This window comes from Echeneis naucrates, chromosome 14 (assembly GCF_900963305.1).
Source record: "Echeneis naucrates chromosome 14, fEcheNa1.1, whole genome shotgun sequence".
NCBI classification, from domain to species: domain Eukaryota; kingdom Metazoa; phylum Chordata; class Actinopteri; order Carangiformes; family Echeneidae; genus Echeneis; species Echeneis naucrates.
In genome coordinates, this window is record NC_042524.1 from 276,381 (window position 1) to 290,420 (window position 14,040).

At 45.8% G+C, this 14,040-nt stretch overlaps 3 protein-coding genes across 3 annotated transcripts; 2 read left to right on the forward strand and 1 right to left on the reverse strand.

The window, feature by feature from the left end:
- The first annotated feature begins 373 nt into the window (after nucleotides 1-373).
- Nucleotides 374-2,931, forward strand: guca1d (guanylate cyclase activator 1d). The gene is made up of 4 exons (XM_029519688.1): nucleotides 374-568; nucleotides 1,859-2,008; nucleotides 2,597-2,684; nucleotides 2,807-2,931. The coding sequence occupies exons 1-4, from the start codon at nucleotides 374-376 to the stop codon at nucleotides 2,929-2,931; spliced, it is 558 nt and encodes a 185-aa protein (XP_029375548.1).
- A 1,376-nt stretch (nucleotides 2,932-4,307) lies between these two features.
- On the reverse strand, nucleotides 4,308-8,794 carry alg8 (ALG8 alpha-1,3-glucosyltransferase). Its single transcript, XM_029518694.1, is given in 14 exon segments — nucleotides 4,308-5,347; nucleotides 5,433-5,505; nucleotides 5,599-5,696; nucleotides 5,875-6,014; nucleotides 6,108-6,146; nucleotides 6,148-6,248; nucleotides 6,389-6,509; nucleotides 6,586-6,689; nucleotides 6,761-6,887; nucleotides 7,227-7,294; nucleotides 7,380-7,489; nucleotides 7,606-7,799; nucleotides 7,948-8,026; nucleotides 8,677-8,794. Coding segments are annotated over 14 exon segments (1,569 nt in total). The 5' UTR covers nucleotides 8,766-8,794; the 3' UTR covers nucleotides 4,308-5,121.
- Nucleotides 8,795-8,814: 20 nt separating this feature from the next.
- ccdc90b (coiled-coil domain containing 90B) lies at nucleotides 8,815-13,944 on the forward strand. The gene is made up of 9 exons (XM_029518698.1): nucleotides 8,815-9,198; nucleotides 9,443-9,562; nucleotides 10,195-10,298; nucleotides 10,383-10,484; nucleotides 10,595-10,636; nucleotides 10,711-10,782; nucleotides 10,869-10,922; nucleotides 11,021-11,135; nucleotides 11,210-13,944. The coding sequence occupies exons 1-9, from the start codon at nucleotides 9,147-9,149 to the stop codon at nucleotides 11,263-11,265; spliced, it is 717 nt and encodes a 238-aa protein (XP_029374558.1). The 5' UTR covers nucleotides 8,815-9,146; the 3' UTR covers nucleotides 11,266-13,944.
- Nucleotides 13,945-14,040: the final 96 nt, after the last annotated feature.

A 14,040-nucleotide genomic window follows, 5' to 3' on the forward strand; every position in this document is an offset into this window, starting at 1 on the left:
TTCAGGTCTGGCCCGGGTCCCTCAGCCATCATTGGCAGGTAAAGCCTCTTGGCGCTGCCCCAGGTGGTTCTTGCCTCCGGCCTGATCCCATTAGGAAGTTATTTTAGGTGTGCCCTTGACTCTTCCTGCCAGACCTAAGAGGGTTAGAGTCCTGAGGTTCGGTCTCTGGCTGCAGAGTCATTCAGGTCTGGATGCTGGCCGGTTGCAGTCTCCCGCTGCTGCAGCCTGTTGGCCTTGCCGCCAACGCCGTGGATATTTAACGTTCCCAAGGGGCCGAGCCAAGGACTGTCACCCCTCCCCGAGGCTCAAAGGCAGACTACTGTTCTGCTCCGGTCTCCATCCTGTCTTTAAATCAAGCCTCCGTCTGTCTCTGATGGGAAACCACGGCTCGAACCTGGACGACATCTTGGCCGAGGACATGCATCACTGGTACAACAAGTTTATGCGTGAGTCGCCGTCTGGCCTCATCACGCTGTTCGAGCTGAAGGCCATTCTGGGCCTGAAGGGAATGAATGAGAACGCCAACAGCTACGTGGACCAGGTCTTCCTCACCTTCGACATGGACGGGGTGCGTCTCACAACCAAACACTCATGGGTTTTCAAAATGCATCATTTAGTAGCGCAGCATTTTAAAGAAAAAAGCTACATTTGTTGTTTTCTGTTGAACTGCTTTCACTGGACCAGAACTAGACTGACCACCATCTGGTCCTGTCCTGTCTGTGAGCTATAGATCTAAAGGTATTCATCCATTGATAAGCAGGAACAATTAGAAACCTCTGGGAGGGGGGTTGTCCAGGTCCAGGTGTAGTTTGGGTTAAATGATGACGGAGCATCATCAACCTTCACTTCAAATCTCAAACTCACCTGACTTGGACACCTGGACCTGGTTCAGGACTCTGGACTGTATCAGCATTTCATCTACATCCCAGAGGGACAATATTGTGAAGTTTATCATTTTTATCTGCATGTTTACACAGCAGGAAGTGGAGCTTCAGCAAAATATTAAAGGTCCAACTAGACATTTAAAAGATCTTTTTTCTGATGGAACTGAATTGACTTTATTTCCATTGTGGCCAAAACAGGATTTTACAGGATGATGTAACATCATCATCATCATCCTTCATACGCATGCTCTCATTCAGTAACAGTAAGTACTAATAATAGTGCAACAAAACCTGTCTTTAAAAGTATGCATGTAACAGTGACAGCTCATGGGTTAGGGACAATGGGGGGGGTTTCCACCTGCAGGTGGAAGATTTTTTTGCCCCATCCACCTCGGTGAGATCCTATAAAAATACACCAAATCTCAGTTATAATAGTCAGACGTTGGGTGCTGGGTCCAGGTGGGTGGAGCTTGGGATCAGTTATTGATCTGTTGTGGCATCACAGTGTCCCAGAAGTCCTGCCAGCTGGTTTTAAGGTTCCAGTTCTGAATCCAGACTGTGAGGGTTCCTCTGAGGACAGAGAACTGATCTAAAACCTGGACCTATATTATCAAAGACCACTTGGAGTTCTACCTTCAGAGCATTTGGACTTTTCACGTCCACCTTTACCTCAGAGAACCAGGACAGACTGAATTGGCTGTCTCACTAATTGGCTTTTAGCATTAGCATGCAGAGCTATCAGCCCTGTTGTGTGTTGGTTGTGAGCTAATTGGATTCAGATTGTGAGATGATGAAGTTCCGTGAGGACATCCTGAAAGCTCAAGGATGACTGGACGTTCACAGGATCACATACCGTTTCAGTTTTTTGTCATGGTAACGTGCTGCAGGGTACTAATCACCTCCGATGTAAATGTCTTTGGTCCTCATTTACAATGAGATGCTGGTCCTGGTCTCATGTCTCCTTCTATTTGTAGGATGGCTACATTGACTTTGTGGAGTACATTGCTGCCATCAGCCTGCTGCTGAAGGGAGAGATCAACCAGAAGCTGAAGTGGTACTTCAAACTATTCGACCAGGACGGGAACGGGAAGATCGACAAGGAGGAGCTGGAGACCATTTTCTCTGTGAGGAGCACAACACGCACACATCATGGTCCAGATCCTGGATATGTCCAATTCTTCAGGTGTGGCCGGCCTCTTGGACGTTGGATGGTCTGGGTTGACAGCACCAGCAGGTTTCTGGTGTCCGGTCCTGCTGGTCTGATCGGCCCCCATGAGTTTAGTCCAGACACAAGCAGCGAAAGCATTTCAATTTGGTGTCCTAATCTGAGATCCACACAAGACCTGAACCTGGTACTCTAAACCTGCGTCCTTCACCTGGCGTACGGTGCATCTCCTGCTCTCTGACTGACTCAGCGGAGCTGGATCTGGATTAGCACTGAAATTACACAAGTGTTAATCTGCTGAATGAGCTCAAGCAGGTGAACTGGAATTGGGATGTCACACCAGTCTGAGGGTCCTGAAGTCCAGGGTGTGGGGTCTAGGGTCCGAGTATGTCAGCTGCTGCAAGAAAATAATAATTTGATGTTCCAGAGAAGGACAATGATCCTGCGACATTTTCTCCCAGTCCGGTTCAGTGTTGAAGGTCCTGATCCAGGCAGGTCCAGTGTTTAGACTGACGTAACCGTTTTTTCTGCTTGTCTCCCCCAACAGGCCATACAGGACATCACACGGAATCGGGACATCGACCCTGAGGAGATCGTCTCGCTCATCTTTGAGAGGATCGACGTGAAAGGAGAAGGTATAGAGAAAAACCCCAAACCTGACCCCTCAGACCAGGACCAGAGTAGAACTGGAGCTGTAGTGGAATAACATAATAGAAAGCCAACTCACCTTGGACCCTCCTTTGACCTTTGACCTAAGGTGAGATGACCCTTGAGGAGTTCATTGAAGGAGCCAAAGACCATGATGACATCATGGAGATGCTGAAGACCCTGATGGACCTGACGCCCGTGTTAATCATTATCGTAGAGGGCCGGGCAGGATGAGACCTCGATCCAGGACCACAGAGACTGACTGAAACAGAAACCCCCCAATGTCTCCTGCTGCTGTTTGGCTGCAGGAGACAAACTGTATCAGGCTGATCATGGACTCTGATGGTCTGCAGAGTTCAGCTAATCTGTCCTTCACTGCACAGGTCAAACCAAAGAACTTTATTTTGAAACGCAAAAGGAAGTCTGGGTTTTTGAAGGTCTCAGCCTCAAACTGAGATGTCAAGACTTAAGATCAAAAACATTTACACTCATTTTCTGATCTGATCTGCCAATTTGACATTTGGAAACATTTTGTAGTCCCACAGTGAGGTGCTGAGCAGAGCATGCTGGGAAATTGTCCAGTGTTTTCTGTGAAGCTGCTGATCCTCTTAACGCTGTAAAATCCTTACCACCATCGTCACAGGGCAGATTAGGCTTTTAATGTGAAGGAGCAGGACGGAGGTCTGAAGACTTTAAACCAGAAACAGACTCAAACATCTAAACAACATTCAAATGAAATTTAGAAACACTCAGAGAATCAGCCACTCCTATTTCTATTTCTGCCTCCACAGGAATCCTCAAATCCGGCTCTGGCACCAGACCAGGACACGTCTAGAATATGAAATATCACATGGTGATGTCTGAAAATAAACCTAAAGCCAACCTGAACCCGGACTAAAATTTGAAACTCTTCCTGGTCTTAAGAGAATCAAACCTTTTATTTTGAATGATTTCAGGTTTTCATTTCAGGTCACATCTTTGTAGCTTCAGAAACGTTCAGCGTTGTAGCTTCATGTGAATATTCAGCTCATTTTATTTCGTCAGTGTTAGTCTGTGTGACTGGGCTCTTATTTTGAAATTGGAGGACACGTCTGGTTGAGTGAAGTGTTTTGAACCTTTTTACTTTTATACATGATGAGAGACAAACAGGATGACTGTTGGGGCTCGTCTGTAGAGGAGGAACTGAGTGGAGGCCATTTTGTCCTTAAAGCTGCAGGTAGAGTCACAGTTCTTATTGTGCAATAGAGACTTTTACTGTGAAAACGGTGACATCATAACCAATCCAGTGTTTGCTGCCTTATCAATAAAGTTTTTAAATAACCTGCATCTTTCAATGAGGTTTCAAATCAGCTGTCAGAACTGGAACTTTGTGATCTCACCACAGGGCCACACCCCCAGCCCCACCCACCTGGATCCACAATGAAATTTCTGTTTTCTAACTGGTCCAATAAAAATACAGATTTCAGGTACACCATCAAAGTTGGATGGTGGCTTAATGTGGGCGGGGCCTGGGGTGTGGCTTTGTTGTGTAAATGAATGGACTTTGACATTATACCAACAGTGCAATGAAATCCAGTCCAGCTTCTTTCTAAAATAAACACGAGAGAATATAAAAAGATTTTTTTTTTATTTAAAATAAAAAATAGAAAGAAAAAGAAGGAAACTTAAATTCACAACAACACAAAGTGTGATTGCAAAATTCTGGATGTATTTGTGGAGCTCCAGAGAGTCAGAGAGAGGAAACTACACAGATATTTTCTGGCTCTTAAAAGCACATTTATATCTTCTTGATATCAGCCCTCCAAAATAAAAGACTGGCAAAGCTGAAACATGGACCTTGAAAAATTGGAGGATTTTCTGTTGGGTTCCGTTCTGACTGATTCAGCACGATGATGATCACGTTTTATGTATTATCTTGCTGTAAACAACCAGAACGGTCTGAAGTGGACAGAACCTGCTCATTGTCCTTCAGGGTCCAGTTCAAAAAACCCAAATCCTGTTTCAGTGTTTTATTCAGTTTGTGGAGAAACTTTACTCCGTCATAGGAAAGATCATCACAAACACAAAAATGACTCCAACATTTTTTAAATTTGAAAATAAACAAATGAAAACAAAAAACATTAGTCTCAGTTTTGGTCAACGTAGTTCAGTTTGTTCACACACAACACGCACGCGCGCGCACGCACACCCACAAGCCCCACTACCCCCCCCGGACATTGATGTCACTTGTGGTGGCCAGAGTTCCCGCCTCATGACACACTCCACCTGTTCCAGGTTAAACATTTCAAAATAAAGAAAAAAAAAAAAATATTGCAACTTGCATCATTTGGGCAATAGAAAGCTGGAGTCTCTCCCAGAATGCACTGCTAAGGAGTTTACCTGCAAGACAAGTAACCTCTGACCTCTCAGGTGCAGAACGGCGTCTCACGGCTGCTTGGGCTTCTTATGCTGCCTCAGCAGGGTGATGTACAGATGCAGGAAGGAGTAACAGACACCCACTGAGCAGTACACAGAGGTGACCAGCAGGGGGAGGAATGGCAGCTTCTGTTGCCACGGTGACAGAGGGAAGACGACCTCACAGGCGATAGCCACACTAACCAAGCCGAGCAGGTACATGACCTCCAGGGGCCTGAGCAAAGATCCCGGACCACTGAGGACAGAGTAAACTAATGACTACAGGCTGACTTCAAAGTATGGACCTCCAAATGTCTGCAGCTGTTTATTTTTGTGTTTACCTGTGGAGTTTCCTCAGAGCGGTGACAGAGTAGATGGTAAACAGCAGCATCAGAACCACTTTGATGAGAAACTCTGACAAACATGGAGACAAAAGGTGAGGGTGGATGTTTGGCAGGAGACCTTTATGGGAAGGAGCGTGGCTTAGCCAAAGAGGGCAGGGTTTACCTGGGGGTGTGAAGAGAAGTGGAAACAGGGAGTAATGACCTGTGGTGGTCAGCACCAGAAAGATCCCAGCATCCTCTCTGCTCTCCACAGCCAGGAAGCTGCAAAGAAACTGAGGCATCAGTCCACATGTTCCTCTTATAACTGCTCCTCTCTCCCCCTATTGGCTGAGACTGGGACCAATCAGAGGCCACAAACTGTGTGGTGCCATCTGCTAGTGCAGAAACTGAACATTTAATGAAACATAACATCATGTGATGTCATACTGTCATGGCTGACCTCAGAGGCAGGATGGCTATCAGTATGGCCTTCTCATGGACGTGCCAGCCGAACAGGAAAGAGCCTAGAGCACACAGAAGAAGGCACCGTAGGAAACCACGGGCGCCACGAGGACGCCGCCAGATAGATGCCACCGCTGGCTGTAAGAGAAAGTGGTATCATATGACATCAGCTGTAGCTGAGCCTGACAGGAAGTTGTCTTCAGGACGTTGGCGTGCTGGAATCAGACTCACCAGGATGGACAGCAGAGTGCAGATGAGCGTGATTGGGGGGGGTCACCGAGGGCAGGACTGAATGCTGGAACTCCTGGACCAGCCCACCCGTCATGGCACTTCGGGGAAGCTCCGCCTCCTCCAGCAGTTTCAGGCGGACTCCTGAACAAGAAACAGACTCCATGTTACTGAGGCTGAAGCCCCACCTCTTTTTGAGGGGGATGGAGGGGGGTATCTTATGCTACACACACATCCCAACAAGATAAAAGATCAGTTGTGTTCACAAGGAGGTGGAGACTCACCAAGCGTCGCCAGGCCTTTGTCCAGCACGTTGTACAGCGCCCAGACATTGGGGGCCCAGTAGGCATGACAGAGGCCCCTCTTAAAGGGGAAGAGACGGGACAGGACCTGGGGGAGCTGGCCCTGAAAAACACACAGCTATGAGTCTGGACTCTGGATGCTGCTGGTTTAAGAATCAGGACTAGCTGGTGACGCTCACCATGATGATGAAAGGCCCGAACGACAGTGCACACACGGATGCCACGATGCCACCCAGAGCCAGCAGTCGGACCAAACTGAAACTAGACCACCTGATGGAGCCGTCTGAAAGGAGACACAACCAGATCTGTGTGTCTGTCCCTCTCTGTCTGTGTCTGTGTGTGTGTGTGTGTTACCTGTGTGGTCCTGAGTGAAGCAGTAGCTCCTCAGCAGGTAGACTCCGTAGGCGGGGGCCACATACAGGTAGATGTGTTTCAGGTTGAGCAGGATAGAGAACAGAAGCGCCCCCTGCAGGTGCTGAGACTGTCACACAAAACAGCAAAGTGAGACTACACAAGAAGCTTTAAAAAAAAATAAAAAAAATTGTTGTTTGTCAAACTGTCAATGATTGAGGAGACTGTGAGGCATTCAGGGCCACATTTTGTTTTCAATATTAAAGATGTAACTCATTGTCTCCTCACGGAGCTTCATCGGCCAGGTGATCAGCTGACATTAGAAATGTGGATGAAGCTAACAGTGAACGAGATGATCAACTGAAACCTGATGACAAGAGTCTTCCATACAAGTTCATCACAACATTACTGAAGTAGACATGTTGGAATTTGTTGGTTGCAGACTTTTGGGTTCAGTCTTTAATCAGACCTGCAGGTGTTTGGCCACTGACAGCAGCAGGAAACCAAACAGGAAGCCGTTATACTGGAAATGAATGTCTGACAGAGAAGGTTAAAGGATCCATATCACGGTCGGTCTGACACGAACACACACTCTCTCTCTCCGACAGCAGCTGAAGGATACGGTCGACAATGAGGAGGCCGAAGTTCCAGAGCAGCAGAACAGCGAGGATGAAGGGCGGCTGGTTTAGGATGTCTTGAGAACCTTTCTGGTCCTGAACGCATCTGCAGCACCTGGAAGAGGACAGACCCAATCAGGATTGAGCTTGTCCTTCCTGACATGGATCGTCAGGGTCCAAGAACCGGACCAACTCACAGGATAAGGTTAGACGTTCTCTGGTCGGACTCACTCTCTGGTAGCATACATGAAGACCAAGTCAGTGATGATGACTGACAGCCTCTGGAACAGCACCGTGGATGGGCTGGAGTAGTTCAGGTTCTCCACTAGCAGCATGTTCCCATCGAAGTGCTGAGCTACCTGTGACAGGCCGAACTCAAACCAGGCGAACAGCGGTGGATAGTCCAGCGTCCACTCAGACGTGTTCTGCAAGGGTGGGAAAACATTGTCAGGAGGTTTCTACAGAACATTCCTGATTTTCTCTGCAATATCATCACAAGGCCTAATTTCTATCTTTGGTTCTCGTCTCTGTTTCAGTCCGGTCCTGAAGGTAGAACTGGACCCTCACACTGACCTCATGGTACCACCTGGATACAGGCAGACTGTAGGTGACGGCCAACCAGTTCCTGTGAACCTCGAAGTCTGTGGAATGACTGAGACAAACACAGCAGCAGATTAACACGTGAAATGTTAATGCAAGCAGAATCTAAACCAAACTCCACACAAAAAAGTGCAATTTCAACACAAACTCTATTACAAGTTCTGATCAGGTTCATGAATAATTTCATCAGGACTCATTCATATGATTTATCCTTATCTTTAACCTGAAATTAAACACCTTATACCATCATAATGGACACTGTTATGATCTGACTGCTTCTCCAGTGAATCTGTTTTAGAAGATGAATTAATAATTCTTAAACTCAGATGATTTTTCTCAGAGTTTTGGTCAAAAGAGATAAAATGTTTGACAGCAGCTGCCGACAAACTGAATTTTAATTAATTTCCGGTTCATTTCACTAAAGAAGCTCTGCTTGAGAGAGCGCCACCTGGAGGCTCCACCGCACAACCAGGAAGCCACAGACACATCGAGTAAATGTTAATGTAACAGACACAAAATACAACGACCAACAAAAACACAAACGGTGTCTTTACGCCAAACAACAACACACAGAAACATCCCCGTTCATGTTGAACCGAAGAAGACGGTTTCTGTCATGTTGCTGTTAGCTGGATGCTAAAGAGCAAAATTAACCGCGTGGACTTCGTCATCATCTTCATCGTTGTTGTTGTTTTCACTCACTAAGCGCCGATGAAGAGACTTTTGAGCAGAGAAACTCCCACAGCTAACGCTGGAAACCAGCTCCGGTTGTGCAGCCCGGTGGCCGCCATGACACTTTGAAATGAAGACTTTATTGACATGTCCGTGTGTGACACGATAAGGGATGACGTCAGTTTGAACCGGGAAGCATCGGAGGAAGGTCGCGGTAACGATTCTGTCGTTCTCATTGTTTGTTGTTTATTCGTCCTCGTTTTTTGTTTGTATTTACAGGCAGTGATGTAAACATTTGGACGCATTTAACGTTGCCTCGTACTGTAGGAATTCTTTCAACGCCTCGTAAAATAAGACAGTTCAGTTCAAACTATCACAACAACGGATGATTTCCGGGGGTCCCCGAAAGCAGCACGAACATCCGGTCAGCCATCACACTGTGTGTCTGTGTGTGTCTGTGTGAGTCGGAAGTTTTAACACATCTTCCAACAACTTGGGGAATGAACGCACTGCGGCGGTTCCGTCACCGGGGACAGACCGGAAGCTGGAGAGGTGAGTGCAGGTTTCTGGTTCGAGCTGGACCAGATCCAGAACTCACTGAGAAACCGTTCCAGTCCGGATCCTGAGCCTGGACCGGGTTTGGATCCGTTCAGAATAAAACACATACCGGTGCTGCAGGTCTGAGCCAATCGGAGGATGAATCGTTAATAATAATTATCATTTCATGTTTGTCCTGATTATTGTTTGTTGTGATTTGTCATTGAAATTTAAAGTGTGAAATATTCTGTGTGTGCAGAGTTCCGTGTGACAGCACCTGTGGCGACCTTTGACCTGAGGAAAGTTGAACTGACACCTCTGGAGCAGCGTAAACTGACCTTTGACTCCCACGCCATGATGACGGAGCTGGAACGCAGCGGTGAGGATTCACCGCCAAAATAAGACGTCACACGGGTTCTACTGACCATCAAATCAGATTTATTTGTATAATCCCAAGTCATAACAAAGTTACATCAAGGCACTTTACACACACACAGAGAGAGAGAGAAGCTCAGTCCTTCCCCCAGCAGCCTCGGCCTACAGCAGCATAGCTAAAGAGGAGAGGACTTTAACTTTTTAACTATCAGCTCTGTCAGACAGGAAAGTTTTAAGCCTGGTCTTGAAAATGACTAAAGAGTCCGCCCCCCGGACCGATGCTGGGAGTTGGTTCCATAGAAGAGGAGCCTGATAACTGAACGATCTGCCTCCAGATTTACTCTTGGAGACTCTAGGAACCACAAGTAAACCTCCATCTAGAGAGCGGAGTGGCCTGCTAGGACAGTAAGGAACTATGAGCTCTCTGAGATATGATGGAGCTTGGCCATTAAGAGAGGGGGCGACTATACTGAAGTCTATGGGAAAATGGCCGTCCTCCTCCTCAGTAAACGTTTTCCTGATGAGTTTATGGTCTCAGTCTGAAATACAACATGATTTTCATTTTTTAAATGATGCTAAATCTAGAGGGGGCATGGTGTCCTGGTTCAGAATGGCATCACTTCCTGATCTGTGCAGGTTTTGAGAAGCGGCAGGCAGAGCTGATCGTCTCAGCTTTGGTGACACTGGCAACAGCAAACATGGACATAGTTTATAAAGACATGGTGACCAAATCCCACCAGGTAGGATCAGATGACCACGGGTTCTGATTAGGAGTTCTGGCCCCTGTGGGCCACCATCCCTACTCGCCTGTGGTTTGTTGTCAGGAGATCGCCCTGCAGCAGATAATGGCTCACCTGGACGCCATCAGGAAGGATATGGTGATCCTGGAGAAGAGCGAGTTCGCCAACCTCCGGTCTGAGAACTCGGTACCACAGCCGCCACCGTCGCCTAAATAAAATTGATGTTGACCACATGGTGCATTCACAGTCACTGGCTCCTTCTCAACCCCCTAATTCCAGTCTCTGTTTTCCTGCAGAAGATGAAGCGGGAGCTGGAGCAACTGCAGCATCGACTGAAGGTGATGTTCAACCCTGAACTTTGACATCGATCAATCAAGCTTTCGGTTTTCTAACCAGCTGGTCTTTGTTTCAGGAGGAGAGTCAGAAAGTGCGAGCAGAAACCAAACTGGACATAAATCTGGAGAGCAGTAGGATCTCTGACATGGTGAGTCAGTGAATGCATCACAGCTCAGTCTCTTCAGCAATTATGTCAGTCAGTGAACGCATCACCTCACTGTGTGTGTGTGTCAGTTTACTGAACAGAATAAGAAGCTGATGGAGGCCACATCAGAGTTTCATCATAAGGTGAACGGACTGAGACGCACCATACCTGTCAGACCACACCTCTTAGACCACACCTGTCAGACCACACGTGTTGTCCCTTTTCTGTCGTGTTTGTGCAGAAAGCTGACCTGGAGAACGATAACATGGAGATCAACAAGAAGATTGACCTACAGGTGGCGTCGCTCAAAACTGTCCTTGAGTCCCTCAAACTGGAGACCGTACGTTACCTGGCAGGTAAATGAGCCCCGCCCCCCACTTCAGGCACAACAGTGTTTGTAACAGTGACAAATCTTAGGTCTCCTCCTCAGCTACGGTGTTCTCCTGCCTTGCCATCGCTCTGGGAGTCTACCGGCTCTGGAAGTAAAGGATCTGGATCCCCAAGACCAGCACCAGGGGCCAGCTGTTCAAAAAATGTAATGTGGATCAAAATGATCGGGATTTGGAAATCCCAATTTTTGCTATCCAGGATCAGCTAATGCAGCTTACTTTTATGCTGGTTTTTCAAAGCAACATTGGATTGGATCACCCTGATCCAGATATACAGTTTTCAAGATTACCAAATCCGGACTACCAGTGCTCTAAATGTGACAACATATCACAACGTGGGCTACCAGCAATGTCAACCTGGGGTCACTGGAAGTGTTTTTTATTGTGAGACAAACACAAAAATAACAAATATCCACTTCTATTTATGATTTATTTTATGATGACTCATCTGAGCCGCAACAAATAACATTATGGATATTTTGAAAAAGTCTTAAATTAACAAAAAAGGCGAAATGTCCAATAGTTAAAAAAATAAAGAATGTTTAGGGTTCATCACCCGAGTAGGAGAGACCAACATTTTCAAGCCCTGCTTTTAGGAGGCAGATCTGAGGTTTTGTCCTGGTTTTCTGCAGTTTGATTTGTTCCTCTGTCAGGAGTATCTGTACTTCTGCTCTTTCAGTTTCTCGTTTGAGTAATTCATAGGCATCAGTATTATTTTGCAACGCTTCAAGCCTCTTTTCTGAGCTCCGGTGACTGGTGGCTGTACGAGTGAGGATCCAGGTTGTTCTTCCGTAATAAGGCTGAGATCCAGAATAAATGTTTCCTCTGCATTCGGAGGAACTGGCTCACTTTCCTCTACAATCGTAGGCTCACCATCCCCAACAACACCTTGAATCCCATGCAGAGCTTTAGAGTTCTCATCTCCAATAATGTCCAGAACCAGGCCTTGGGCATGATTGACTTAAGTGATCACAAGCCAAAGCACGTCAGCTGATGAGTCCGTGGGTTTTTGACAGCCATCTCATCTCATTAAGCCTTTCTCAGGACTTACAGAGAGGCACTGACGTGGCAGGTATTGTCCATCGCTACCACCATTTTGTTGGAAGAGGACACCGTCAAAGGCTGTATGTTGAGTATGCAAAACCACTGGAGCAATACACCACTGAAGAACTGTACACTCGCTTTCGCTTTGGGAATGCTGATGCTAAGTACATTAAAAACGTCAAAGGAGAACCCAAAGGAGTCACAGTCTGTGGTAGAACAGGTCCTCATTACTCTGCGCTTCTATGCATCTGGGACTATCTGCCAAATTGTTGGTGACAATATTGGAGTGGACAAATCAACTGTGAGTGATGTAGTGAAAGCTGTGTCGGTTGCATTGGCCAGCCTGGTCAATCAATCTGTTTCACTTCCAAAGGATGACCAAATTGCTCAGAACAAGCACAAGCTTTTTCTGTTGGGGAATATGCCCAATACTATTGGGGTTATTAACTGCACTCGTGCGCATCCAAGCACCTCATGAGAGGGATTGGGAGTACATCAACCGAAAGGGGAGGTGCAGCATCAACATCCAGCTCTTGGGCGATGCTGACCTCATCATCACAAACTGCGTGGTGAAGTGGCCTGGGTCTGTTTATGATGCACGTATCCTGAGGGAGAGTGCTTTATACAGAGAGCTCCAAACCAACCGACCAGATGGTACAATGTTAGGAGACAGCGCCTGTCCACTTCTACCACGGCTGATTACTCCTTTTCTTACAGCAACTGCGCCTGCGCAGGCATGCTTCAACACTGCTCATGCAGCGTTTAAATGGAGTTCTGAAGAGACGCTTTGCATGCCTAACTACTTGTGAGTGGAACCACAGAGAGCATGCCACATAATACCTGCATGTATCAGCCTGCACAACATCGCTACCAGGCACAATGTCCCTTTCTGTGATGATGTTTATGATGAACCTGAGCCTGTTGAAGAACCAGACCAACCTCTGGTGTTCTGTCAGGATGAGGGACTGACTGGATGTGTAGTAAGGGATGGAACTGTTAGAAATTATTTTTGACAGGTTCATCTCTGATGATAGTTTTTTTTTAAATGTATATATAGTGATGAAGGACAGAAATGTTGAATATATAATTTTTGTTTGTAATTCAACCCTGTTTGGGGGTTTATTTCATGGGGATAAGCTCATTTTTATTTTTATTTTAATTTTACTATACTGAAAGGCTTCATTGGTAGCCTACGTCTACTTTATCTACTTCATCACTCTAACAGTTGAACAAATCAAGTGCAAAATATAAATAAGAGTATATACAAAAAATTATACAAATTGATTATTTGACCAATTTTAAAGTTTTGCTACATTTTCTTCCTGAAAACCACCTTGAAATCCTACCCCCTGTTGGGATCAGGATAAGCCTGTTTTTTTTGGATCAAAGTTATCCAGATCCTACGGAAATGTTTCGAACACAAACTGAAGGTTTGATCCAGATTAAAACTAGGGCTGGATTACATGATCCAATCCAATAACCAAAAACTAGATTACTTTTGAACGACTGACCCCAGAGGATTCAGGATTCTGATCCACAACTTTTATATTGAAGAATGAATAAATCTATTTTATTGTTGAGTTGGTTCACAGGTTTTAATTTGAAATTAAGAATTAAACTTTAAAATGTATAAATCAAGATTGATTAATAATCATTGATGTTGGTGTTTGAATGTTTATGGAAAACATTTTCAGATTCATTGCTCAATAAAAACCCTTTTTAACTTGTTGGCTCATCATTGAACGATGGTTTGACTTGTCTGAATCATTACAACATTTGAGGTCAGATGATTATTTTCCACTACAGATCAGTTTTTAGTTGTTGGCTT

What these genes read in the sequence shown, in the direction of transcription:
- ccdc90b (XM_029518698.1), top strand. Translation starts at nt 9,147, where the DNA reads ATGAACGCACTGCGGCGGTTCCGTCACCGGGGACAGACCGGAAGCTGG. An exon ending in TGGTGACCAAATCCCACCAG is followed by an intron (nt 10,299 to 10,382) that starts GTAGGATCAGAT and finishes GTTTGTTGTCAG; the next exon opens with GAGATCGCCCTGCAGCAGAT. An exon ending in GCAGTAGGATCTCTGACATG is followed by an intron (nt 10,783 to 10,868) that starts GTGAGTCAGTGA and finishes TGTGTGTGTCAG; the next exon opens with TTTACTGAACAGAATAAGAA.
- guca1d (XM_029519688.1), top strand. Translation starts at nt 374, where the DNA reads ATGGGAAACCACGGCTCGAACCTGGACGACATCTTGGCCGAGGACATG. An exon ending in AGCTGGAGACCATTTTCTCT is followed by an intron (nt 2,009 to 2,596) that starts GTGAGGAGCACA and finishes CTCCCCCAACAG; the next exon opens with GCCATACAGGACATCACACG. An exon ending in GATCGACGTGAAAGGAGAAG is followed by an intron (nt 2,685 to 2,806) that starts GTATAGAGAAAA and finishes CTTTGACCTAAG; the next exon opens with GTGAGATGACCCTTGAGGAG.